This window comes from Canis lupus, chromosome 12, assembly GCF_048164855.1.
Source record: "Canis lupus baileyi chromosome 12, mCanLup2.hap1, whole genome shotgun sequence".
Taxonomy (NCBI): domain Eukaryota; kingdom Metazoa; phylum Chordata; class Mammalia; order Carnivora; family Canidae; genus Canis; species Canis lupus.
The window spans coordinates 28,475,403-28,488,321 of record NC_132849.1 but is presented as its reverse complement, the minus strand read 5'-3'; the positions used below and the strand labels follow the sequence as shown (position 1 = coordinate 28,488,321).

Sequence of the window (12,919 nt, the reverse complement as noted above, 5' to 3'; positions counted from 1 at the left end):
AAGAGGATCCTTGGGATCCCTGGGTGGCTCAGTGGTTTAGTGCCTGCCTTCGGCCTAGGGTATGATCCTGGGATCCTGGGATCAAGTACCGCGTCGGGTTCCCTGCATGGAGCCTGCTTCTCCCTCTACCTGTGTCTCTGCCTCTCTCTCTACCTGTGTCTCTCATGAATAAATAAATAAAATCTTAAAAAAAAAAAAAAAAGAGGATCCTTTAGGTGAAGAGAGAGCCCAAAAGTAACATAGACCAGAAAGGAAGAGAGACAATACACAGAAATAGTGACTTTACAAGTAATACAATGGCACTAAATTTATATCTGTCAGTAGTTACTCTGAATGTAAATGGGCTAAATTCCCAAATCGAAAGACACAGGATATCAGGTTGGATAAAAAAACAAGACCCATTGAGACGCTGTCTGTTTCAAGAGACTCATTTTAGACTGAAGATACCTCCAGATTGAAAGTGAGGGGTTGGAAAACCATTTATCATGCTAATGGACATCCAAAGAAGGCTGGGGTGGCAATCCTTATATCAGACAAATTAGATTTTAATCCAAAGACTGTAATAAGAGATGAGGAAGGCCACTATATCATAATTAAAGGGTCTATCAAATAACAAAATCTAACAATTGTAAATATTTATGCCTCTAATATGGGAGCAGCCAATTATATAAGTCAATTAATCATAGAATTAAAGAAATACATTGATAATAATACAATAATAGCAGGCAATTTTAACACCCCACTCACTGCAATGAACAGAACATCTAAGCAGAAGATCAACAAGGAAACAAGGGCTTTGAATGACACATTGACCAGATGGACTTCACAGATATATTCAGAGCATTCCATCCTAAAGAAATAAAATTCACATTCTTCTCAAGTGCACAAGGAACATTCTCCAGAATAGACCACATACTGGGTCACAAATTAGGCCTTAACTGATACCAAAAGATTGGGATCATTCCCTCATATTTTCAGACCACAATGTTTTGAAACTTGAACTCAATTACAAGAGGAAATTTGAAAAGAATTCTAATACATGCAGGTTAAAAAGCATCCTATTAAAGAAAGAATGGGTCAACCAGGATATTAAAGAAGAATTTTTTTAATTCATGGGAACAAATGAAAATGAAAACACAACTGCTCAAAACTTTTGGGAAGTAGAAAAGGTGGTCCTACGAGGGAAGTATATAGCAATACAAGCCTTTCTCAAGAACCAAGAAAGATCTCAAATACACCACCTAACCTTACATCTAAAGGAGCTGGAGAAAAAACAGCAAATAAAGCCTAAACCCAGCAGGAGAAGGGAATTAATAAAGCTTAGAGCAGAAATCAATGAAAGAGAAACCAAAAGAACAGTAGAACAGACCGACAAAACTAGAAGCTTATTCTTTGAAAGAATTAATAAGTTCGATAAACCCCTGGCCAGACTTATCAAAAAGAAAAGAGGAGGGCCCAAATAAATAAAATTATGAATGAAAGAGGAGAGGTCACAACCAATATTGAAGAAATACAAACAACTGTAAGAACTACACGCCTAATTTGTTGGCATATGAGCAACTATATGCCAACAAATTAGGCAATCTGGAAGAAATGGACGCATTCCTAGAGACATATAAACTAATAAAATTGAAACAGGAAGAAATAGAAAACCTAAACAGACCCATAACCAGCAAGAAAATTAAAGCAGTCATCGAAAATCTCCCAACAGGGATGCCTGGTGGCTCAGCAGTTGACCTTTGGCTCAGGGCGTGATCTTGGAGTCCAGGGATCGAGTCCCACATCGGAGTCCCTATACAGAGCCTGCTTCTCCCTCTGCCTATGTCTCTGCCTCACCCTCTGTGTGTCTCTCATGAATAAATGAATAAAAAATCTTCTTAAAAAATCTCCCAACAAACAAGATTCCAGGGCTGGATGGCTTCCCAGGGGAATTCTACCAAACATTTGAAGAAGAATTAATACCTATTCTTCTGAAACTGTTTAAAAAAAATAGAAATGGAAGGAAAACTTCCAAACTCTTTCTATGAGGCCAGCATTACCCTGATCCCAAAACCAGACAGAGGCCTCACCAAAAAGAATTACAGACCAATATCCCTGATGAACATAGATGCAAAACTTCTCACCAAGACATGCCAATAGGATCCAACAGTACATTAAAAGGATTATTCACCACCACCACCAAGTGGGATTTATTCCTGGGCTGCAAGGGTAGTTCAACATCTACAAATCAATCAGTGTGATATACCACATTAACAAAAGAAAAGACAAGAACGATATGATCCTCTAAATAGATGCAGAAGAAGCATTTCACAAAGTATAACATTGTTTCTTGATTAAAACTCCTCACAATGTAGGAATAGAGGAAACATACCTCAATGGGGAAAACTAATGGGGAAAACCTGAGAGCTTTTCTCCTAATGTCAGGAACATGACAAGGATGTACAGTCTCACCACTCTTCAACATAGTACTAGAAGTCTTAGCCTCAGAAATCAGACAACAAAAAGAAATAAAAGGCATTCAAATTGGCTAAGAAGCCAAACTCTCACTCTTCACAGATGACATGATATTCTATATGGAAAACCCAAAAGACTCCATCCCAAAATTGCTAGAACTCATACAGGAATTCAGCAACATGGCAGAATACAAAACCAATGCACAGAAATCAGTTGCATTTCTCTACACTAACAATGAGATAGAAGAAAGAGAAATTAAGGAGTAGATCTCACTTACAATTGCACCCAAAACCATAAGATACCTAGGAATAAAGCTAACCAAAAAGCCAGAAGGATCTGTACTCAGAAAACTATAGAACACTCATGAAAGAAATTGAAGAAGACACAAAGAAATGGAAAAATGTCCCATGCACATGGATTGAAAGAACAAATATTGTTAAGATGTCTATGCTATCTAGAGCAATCTATACATTCAATGCAATCCCTATCAAAATGCCATCAACTTTTTTCACAGAGCTGAAACAAACAATCCTAAAATTTGTATGAAACCAGAAAAGACCCCGAATAGTCAAAGGAATGTTGAAAACGAAAACCAAAGCTGGTGGCTACCACAATTCCAGACTTCAAGCTCTATTAGAAAGCTGTAATTATCCAGACAGTATGGTACTGGTACAAAAACTGACACATAGATCAATGGAACAGAATAGAGAACCGATAAATGGACCTTCTGCTCTATGAGCAACTAATCTTTGACAAGCAGGAAAGACTATCCAATGGAAAAAGGACAGTCTCTTCAACAAATGGTGTTAGAAAAGTTGGACAGCCACATGCACAAGAATGAAACTGGGCCATTTTCATTCCAATGAAAATGGATGAAAGACCTAAATGGGAGACAAAAACCCATCAAAATCCTAGAGGAGAACAAAGGTAGCAACCTCTGTGACCTCGGCCACAAAAAATTCTTGCTAGACATGCCTCCAAAGGCAAGGGAAACAAAGGCAAAACTGAACTATTGGGACTTCATCAAGATAAAAAGCTTTTGCAAAGCAAAGAGTCAACAAAACCAAAAAACAACTGGCAAAATGAGAGAAGATACTTGCAAATGTCTTATCAGATAAAGGGCAATCAATGAAGAACTTATCAAACTCAACACCCAAAGAATAATCCAACCAAGAAATGGGTAAAAGACATGAACAGACTTTTATTTAAAGAAGATATACAAATGGCCAACAGACATATGAAAAAATGCTCAACATCACTTGCTATCAGGGAAATCCAAATCAAAACCACAATAAGTTACCACCTCACAGCAGTCAGAATGGCTAAAATGAAGAAGTCGGGAAAGGACAGATGTTGACAAGGATGTGGAGAAAGGGGAACCCTCTCCCCTTGGTGGGAATGCAAGCTGCTGCCACCACTCTGGAATACAGAATGGAGGTTCCTCAAAAAGTTGAAAAAAGGGATCCCTGGGTGGCTCAGTGGTTTAGCACCTGCCTTTGGGCCAGGGCGCGATCCTGGAGACCCGGGATCGAATCCCACGTCGGGTTCCCGGTGCATGGAGCCTGCTTCTCCCTCTGCCTGTGTCTCTGCCTCTCTCTCTCTCTCTCTGTGTGACTATCATAAATAAATAAAAATTAAAAAAAAAATAAAAAGTTGAAAAAAGAGCTACCCTATGACCCAGCAATTGCAGTACTGGGTATTCATCCATCCCAAAGATAGAAATGTAATGATCCAATGTTTATAACAGCAATATCCATAGTAACTATGGAAAGAGTCTAGACAGGTGAATAGATAAAGTAGATATGATATACATATTCAATGGAATACGGCTCAGCCATCAAAAAGTCAGAGCTTGCCATTTGCAATGACGTGGATGGAACTAGAGGATATTATGCTAAGCAAAATAAGTTAGAGAAAGAATTATATGATATCACTCATATGTGGACTTTAAGAAACAAAACAGGATTATAGGAGAAGGGAGGGAAAAATAAAATGAGTGAAACCAGAGAGGGAGACAAATCATAAGAGACTCTTTTTAAAAATATTTTTATTTATTTATTCATGAAAGACACAGAGAAAGAGAGGCAGAGACACAGGCAGAGGGAGAAGCAGGCTCCATGCAGGGAACCCAATGTGGGACTCAATTCTGGGGCCCCAGGATCACACCTTGGGCTGAAGAAAGGCGCTAAACTGCTGAGCCATTCAGGGATCCCTAAGAGACTCTTAATCATAGAAAATAAACAGGGTTGATGGAGGGGAGAGGAGTAGGGGGACGGGGTAACTGGGTGATGAACAGTAATGAGGGAAGGTCATATAATGTTCACTGGGTGTTATATAAGACTGATGAATTGCTGAAATCTACTTTTGAAGCTAATACTCTTAATGTTAATTCATTGAGTATCAATTAAAAAAATTTTTAAATAATAAGGTGACTTTCATTTAGGCAAGATATAGTTATTTTTTACATAAATCTGACATCACTTTCTTTTAATTAAGATAATTAGAGCATTGGCATCTGATATAATTATTGATATGGTTGGGATTCAGGCAACCATCTTGCCTTTTGTTTCGTATTTGTCCTATCCTTTATTGCCTTTATCTTCTTTTTCTGTCTTCTTTTGGAATAATCAAATAGTTTAATGAATCCATTTTATTTCCCATCAATTTTTGTTCTTCTGGCGATTATCTCAAGATTTATAGCTGTGTGCTTAACTTATCACAGTCTCTGTTCAGGAGATATATCATTTAAAGTAGAGTATAAAAGCCAATCAATAATGTACTTCCATTTCTCCCCTCCTAGGCTTTATACTATTGTTGCATGGTTTTTATTTCACATGTGTGATAAACCAAAAAATAGTGTTATTATGTTTCTTTAAATAGTAAAATATCCGTTAATGGTATTTCAATAAGAAAATATCTTATATATTTACATGTTGTTATCATTTCCACTACTCTTTATTCCTTTGTGTAAATCCAGCCTTCCATCTGGAATCATCGTCTGGTTATTTCTTCTCAAGCTGATCTTCTCATGAAGAATTCCTTAAGCTTTTATAGATCTGAAAATGACTATTTCTCATTTGTTTTTGAAAGATATTTCTGCTGAGTATTGATTTCTAGATTGAAAGATTTTTTTCTTTCAATACTTTTTAAAAAGTTTCTCCGTTGTCTTCTTGTTTGTATTGTTTGATATGAAATTTATGTTATTATCTCTTCGTTTCTTTGTAAGATGTTCCTTCTCTGTCTTTTAAAAAAATTTTCTCCTCTTAATGTCTCATATTTTCCTGATTCTTTGCCTACCTGGTGATCTTTAATTGGATGACAGACATTGTGATTTGATCTTCTAAGGTGCTGGAGATTTTTTTATATACCTATAAATATATTGGGCTCTGTTCTAGGACACAGTCACTTGGAAACTATTTGACCTTTTGGGTCTTGCTCTTAAGATTGGTTAATTGGACTCAAGAGCTTTGCTTATCTAGGACTAATTAGTCTACACCATTGGGGCAAAAAACTTTTGAGTACTCTAGACAATTCCCTATAAATTATGAAATTTTCTAGGTTAGCTGATCAGACTAGGCCCTTTCCCCAGCCTCTTCTGGTACTGTTCCTTCTTATTCTTTTTGGTGAATCTTTTTTTGGCCTCAGGCAGGTTTTTCATATGTAGAGACTGATCGGTTCTTGCTGAAGATTTGAGGAAGACCATCTCCAGATCTCAAGATCCCCTTGTACAGCTTCCTCCTCTCCATACTCAGTCCTACAAACTAGCTGTGTCACTCACATTGGATCCCAGATTAGTCTTCTAAACTCTGATAATCTGCCACGCTGTGCTTTGGTTTCTCCTCCCTATATTTTGGCCTGGAAACTTTCTCAAGCTAATAAGCTGGACCAATCATAAGACCCATCTCCCTCTCCCCTCCCCTTTAGAGATCATTGTCCATTGCCTGATGTCTGGTGTCTTGAAAACTGCTGTTTCATATATATGGCCTGCTTATTGTTGTTTTAAGTGGGAGGATAAATTTGGTCCCTACTGCTTCATCTAGCAGGTGTCTCTAACGTACTTTCTCCAAATTTTTTATTATGGAAAATGTGCAACTTACACAAAAGTAGGCAGGATAGTCATTTAAATGCCCATGTACCCATCTCCAAATTTTAGAAAATGATCAACTCATGGCCAATCTTGTTTTTTCTGTGTCCTCACTTCTCTCACTCTGGTATTATCTGAAAGCAAATACCAGACATTGTGCAAACTTACGCTGTTATATCAGCGTCAGTGTCCTGCCCGTATTTCTCCTGTCCTTTCACTTCAGTGTGCCTGACCTGACTCTAGCTTTCATGTTCTTCATCTCTTTGCTTAAAGGCTTTCCTTAAAAGTGGGGGAGAACTACTGTGCCCTGCTCGCAGCAGGCTAGAACTGCCAGTGTCATTGGTGCCCTCCCAGGGACAGACCCTAACCAAGGACAAATGGGCATGAAGATATAAATATCTCAGCTCCTTATTCCCTTGTGTGAGATGATTCTGAGGCATGGGCTTCACACTTTTCTCGTAAGTTTCTCAATGGAATAACATTCCTTTTGCCCACAGGAGTAGCCGATGTGATAATGCCCCCTTTATTATCTGTATCCCCTTTCTGTCACATTTGCTTACTCTCTGAATCAGTTTTCCGGGACTGCCGTAACAAAGTACCAGACTGGGTAACCTAACATAATTTATTTTCTCATGATTCTAGAAGCTAGAAGTCTGACATTAAAGTGTCAGAGTTCAAGTGTCAGCAGGGTTGGTTTCTTCTGAACCTCTCTCCTTGGCTTTCAGATGACTGTCTTCTCCCTATGTCTTCACATAGGGTGTGTGTGTATTCATGGGTGTGTGTGCATGTCCTAATCTCTTCTTATAAAGATACCAGTCATACTGGGGTAGGGCCCAGCTATACAACCTCATTTTTACCTTAATGACTTCTTTTAATGCCCCATTTCCAAATACAGTCACATTCTGTTGGTATTGGGAATTAAGACTTTAGCATATGAATTTTTGGGTAAAAATTCAGCCCATAACATGCCCCTATTGGTGTTTCCTGCATCACTCAAATGATCTACTTCTACTCAAATCTTTATTTTGGGGACTGCTTCTGGGCAAACTCAAATGAAGGAAATCTCTAAAAGATAAAGGATTCTTGGGATGCCTGTGTGGTTCAGTGGTTGAGCATCTGCCTTTGGCTCAGGTTGTGATCCTGGAGGCCTGGGATCAAGTCCCACATCAGGCTCCCCTTGGAGAGCCCGCTTCTCCCTCTGCCTATGTCTCTGTCTCTCTCTCTGTGTCTCTCATGAATAAATTTTTAAAATCTTAAAGAAAGGACTCTTGAAAAAAATAATCAAATTACCCCCATACAATCTTGATATCCATGCTTCAAGGCTTTACTTGTTCTGCCTTGTATAATTGGCTTTTTTACATGTACACATCTTTTTACATTTTTACATCCTCACAGTGATGGCAGGAACTATGCTGCATTGTTTTTATCCCTATCCATGCAGTGCCTTCGATGCAGGAGATACCAATGCTGCTTAATTTGCGGAGTTAATGAGATTAGTTCTAATCTGCCTTGGAAACTAGGCTTTAATAGTATAGCCACAAAACCTAAATGACAAAAGTATTTGTACTTTAATAATGTAAAATCCTGGGACTCCTGGGTGGCTCAGTGGTTGAGCTTCTGCCCCCATGGCTCAGGGTGAGATCCTCAGGTACATCGGGCTTCCTGCAGGGAGCCTGCTTCTTCCTCTCCCTGTGTCTCTGCCTCTCTCTGTGTGTCTCTCATGAATAAATAAATAATATCTTTAAAAAAATAATGTAAAATCCTTGCTGAATCCATTACCGGCAATCTGTACAAATGTACAACATCCAGAACTGAGGCACACAATATTTGTTGGTTAAATTAAGGTTTTAATTATTTAAATTAGAGGTAAATATAACATCATCAACTGAAGTTGGAAGCTGAAAACTATTATGAAGACAGTTATTGTACACAGGAGTTTAGAGAAAATATCTTCGAACTGTTACTGCCACCTACTGATGAGTATAGGCCAGTGTTCCAGAAACCTATCTCTCAGGGCTTTTGAATTTTGATGGTTGTATAAGGGGCCTATATGAAGCACTAGTAAACGATAAATCTGACACAATAAAAAATATCTATATATAATCACAAGTTTCTTGTGAAAAGGAACTATTCAGTCTTCATATTTATATACACACATGAGCCTCAACTCAAACTCTGGACTAGACCCTCAGTAATTACTAGTTGAATAAGTGACTAGGGTGACTGATAAGGCAGAGAGAGCCTCGTGACTATAAATCAATCCTATTTTACGTTATAACTATATTAATCCAAGACTACATTCTTCCTCTGGACGTTACTTACATTTGATAATAAAGTAGTTCTCTTTGGGCAGCCCCGGTGGCGCAGCGGTTTAGCGCCACCTGCAGCTCAGGTCGTGATCCTGGAGACCCGGGATGGAGTCCCACGTCAGGCTCCCTGCATGGAGCCTGCTTCTCCCTCTGCCTGTGTCTCTGCCTCTCTCTCTCTCTGTCTCTCATGATAAATAAATAAAATCTTAAAAAAAATTTTTTTAAAAAGTAGTTCTCTTTGACTGCAAGCTTTTTTTTTTTTTTTTTAAGATTTTATTTATTCATGATAGTCACACAGAGAGAGACAGAGAGGCAGAGACACAGGCAGAGGGAGAAGCAGGCTCCATGCAGGGAGCCCGACGTGGGATCCGATCCGGGGTCTCCAGGATCACGCCCTGGGCCAAAGGCAGGCGCCAAACCGCTGCGCCACCCAGGGATCCCATGCAAGCTTTCAAAGACGAAAATGCTGGGCGAAGTACACAATAAGACGGATGTAAGCCCTGCCCCTTTTAGCTTTAAGTAATCAGGCGGCTTTATTTGTCTGAAAATTGCTGTGTACCGACGTTATGCTTACAACACGATGCCTTGGGTTCAAGGGGCCCTGATCTCAAAGTACTTTCCAGACCACCGTCCATGAATTTAGAGAACAATCGATGGGAACACTGGGGTAGGGGCACGTGCAGAGGATGCAAGAAAGTGAGATACAAGAAGCAGAACTTTTTTAAAAATTTTATTTATAAATTTATTTTTATTGGTGTTCAATTTGCCAACATATAGAATAACACCCAGTGCTCATCCCATCAAGTGCCCCCCTCACCCAGTCACCCCCACCCCCCACCCACGTCCCCTTCTACCACCCCTAGTTCGTTTCCCAGAGTTAGGAGTCTCTCATGTTCTGTCTCCCTTTCTGATATTTCCCACTCATTTATTCTCCTTTCCCCTTTATTCCCTTTCACTATTTTTTATATTCCCCAAATGAATGAGACCATACAATGTTTGTCCTTCTCCGATTGACTTACTTCACTCAGCATAATCCCCTCCAGTTCCATCCACGTTGAAGCAAATGGTGGGTATTTGTTGTTTCTAATGGCTGAGTAATATTCCATTGTATACATAGACCACATCTTTATCCATTCATCTTTCGATGGACACCGAGGCTCCTTCCAGTTTGGCTATTGTGGACATTGCTGCTAGAAACATGGGGGTGCGGGTGTCCCGGCGTTTCGTTGCATCTGTATCTTTGGGGTAACTCCCCAACAGTGCAATTGCTGGGTCGTAGGGCAGGTCTATTTTTAACTCTTTGAGGAACCTCCACACAGTTTTCCAGAGTGGCTGCACCAGTTCACATTCCCACCAACAGTGCAAGAGGGTTCTCTTTTCTCCGCATCCTCTCCAACATTTGTGGTTTCCTGTCTTGTTAATGTTCCCCATTCTCACTGGTGTGAGGTGGTATCTCATTGTGGTTTTGATTTGTATTTCCCTGATGGCCAGTGATGCGGAGCATTTTCTCATGTGCGTGTTGGCCATGTCTATGTCTTCCTCTGTGAGATTTCTGTTCATGTCTTTTGCCCATTTCATGATTGGATTGTTTGTTTCTTTGCTGTTGAGTTTAATAAGAGCAGAACTTTCACACGAAACCATCCCATACTCTCCTCTAAGCATCGAACCACAGACACTGAGCAATCTGGAACCTGAGTTTTCCGCCTCAGGCTGGCCCCGCCTCCCGGCCCGCCCCTCCCACTCCGGAGGCCCCGCCCCGAGCCCGCCTCTCCCCGGTCCCGCCCCCAATCTGGCCCCGCCCCTCCCTTCCGCTCCGGCCCAGCCCCGAGGCCCGCCTCTCCCCCGGCCCCGCCCCCAATCTGGCCCCGCCCCCAATCTAGCCCGCCCCCCCACTCCGGAGGCCCCGCCCCGAGCCCGCCTCTCCCCCCGCCCCGCCCCCAATCTGGCCCCGCCCCTCCCTCCCGCTCCGGCCCAGCCCCGAGGCCCGCCTCTACGCTCTGACCCGCCCACCCCTCCGAGCCGCGCTCTGGCTTCTTTAGCTCCACGCCCGGGCCCGGGCCTGAACCCCGCTTGTGGGGCCCGAGCCGCACCTCCTCGCCCAAGCCGAAACCTCCGGTCCACCTCCCAGCGTGAGCCCCGTCACCGACGCGAACCCGCCTCCCGGAGGCGGAGCTGCACCAGGTGCGGACGCGGGGCGTGGCGGGCGCCTTGGAGCGCCAGGTGCGGCTTCCGCGTCAAGATGGCCGCCGCCTGCCGCATCGGGGCCCGGCTGGTGTCCGGCCGCCGCCTTCCTGCCGCGGCTCCGCTGCTTCACGTCGCCCTCTGCCTCTCGTGCTGGGCCCCGGCGGTTGTGAGCGCCGTCCCGGAGCTCGGGCTCTGGGCAGCGACGGTCGACGACGTAAGTGGAGTGTGGAGACCGAGGCGTGGCGCGTCTCGGGCCCTCAGGGTCCGCGCGGAGCTCGCTCGGACCCCGGGCCTGGCCCCGGCTTGTTCATCTGGTCTTTGCCGGGCCCGGCCGGGGCACCTGACACGCTCGCTGAGCCTCTCGTCCGCCAGCGACGAGGAGAGCCCCCCTCCGGCCCGACCTGGGCGGCGGGAAGGCTCGCCCTCACAGGCTCGTGCGCGGGGACGGCTCTCCCTCCCGAGCGCCGGTACCGTTCTAAATTCCAGAATCGCCTTTCCCCAAGTGCTGGCCCGTCGCGGCGCCCTGACGCCCCCTGGCTCGATCCCTTGGCGCTCGGTCGGGCCGGCGTCTGGGCCGTTTGACCTTACCTGGGGTTTCGGGTGCAGCCGCAGGGCCACACCCGTGAGGCCACAGAAAGGACTTTGCCAGGCTTCGCTCTCAGCATACACCTAAAGCGCATGTGCCACTTTTTTTTTTCTTTTTCCTTTAAATGGGGAGGAAATCTGCCACCCCCACCCCTCGTTCGCTCTTCTGGGGTTCCTGAATTTCTCTAGGGCTCCTGTCACAGTTGCGGGAATGTGTGTGTGGAGATGAGGTGGGACACGTGATTAAGGAGTGTTTGAGAGGCTAGTCTTGGAGGCACGACGGTGTGTAAACTTCCCTCCTAGGACAAGCCATTTGAGAACTTGGCATCCGATAGTTACAGGAGATGATGTAGCAGCGATGCCGGAGTTGAATTTTGGAAAGTCTTGTTAAAGAGGAACGGGAAATCGGGAAGAGGCCTTATCTCCTGCTTTTCTAGTCAGATTATTCATCCAGCTGTGTTTTGAGATGAATATTTTCCACATGCATTAAAATGACGTTTGAGTTCTAAGAGCAAAACTTATATTTTGACTTAAGGAGAAAAATTTAGTACCGGAGGCTGCAGATAACTTCCTACAACGTAGAAGCTATACAGGAAGGAAGATAAGGTCTCATTCTGAATTTTTAAGACCCAGCGCTACCATTTCTTCTAGGATTCTTCTGGGTTTTGGTGTCCCATTCTATGCATCAGTGATATAGCATGCACTTCTCTATTATTGAATTTCTGAGAACCACACTTGTGGTTTCATGCTGCTGCTTTAGTGAATGTCAGTATCATAAACTAAGAGTAAACAATATTAGAAGTGAATGAGCTCTGTACGGATTGTTAAACTACTTGACCATATCTGTAAGGATCTTTGCCAAGTATACTTTGGATGATGAAACGCCAGAGGCCCTGGAGAAAGAATAACTGCTTCCTGTATAAGGAAGGTAAATTTTTCCTTGGGTCCCACTTTCAGGTCAGTAGCCATAAAGCCCTTTTTTGCAGAGAATACACTGATCTCTCCCCTCATTTCAAGCTGTTAGAATTTGTCCTTAAGAATAAGAAAGGAGAAGGAGGTTTTCATTTATTTGTACTACAGATGTATCAAGAAATGCTTCTTTTGATTATAAAGATCAACAAACAGTTTGAGTACCTACTGCACATAATGTGCTAGATTGGCCATTCCTGTTGCAAAGATGAATTAAGACAACAGCCTCTTCTCTCAAGAAGCTTATATAATAGGGACAACAGATTCATGAATAGTAGTTGAATACATGGCAGCATTCTTGGGATGTTAGTGGAGCACTAAGAGGGTCACCTAA

General features: G+C 42.8%; 1 protein-coding gene across 9 annotated transcripts in view; it reads left to right on the top strand.

Annotated features, from left to right (window-relative positions):
* Window positions 1-10,842: 10,842 nt before the first annotated feature.
* TMEM87B (transmembrane protein 87B) overlaps window positions 10,843-12,919 on the top strand; it is a 55,521-nt gene continuing 53,444 nt past the window's right edge. For 4 of the 9 annotated variants that reach the window (XM_072770232.1, XM_072770230.1, XM_072770231.1 and 1 more), the window contains exon 1: window positions 10,844-11,245. In XM_072770232.1, the coding sequence (XP_072626333.1) occupies window positions 11,087-11,245 (159 nt within the window). In that variant the 5' untranslated portion in view covers window positions 10,844-11,086. Of the gene's footprint in view, window positions 11,246-11,940; window positions 12,574-12,919 lie in introns of those variants that run through there. The other 5 variants (XR_012004412.1, XR_012004413.1, XM_072770235.1 and 2 more) reach the window with 4 other exon arrangements.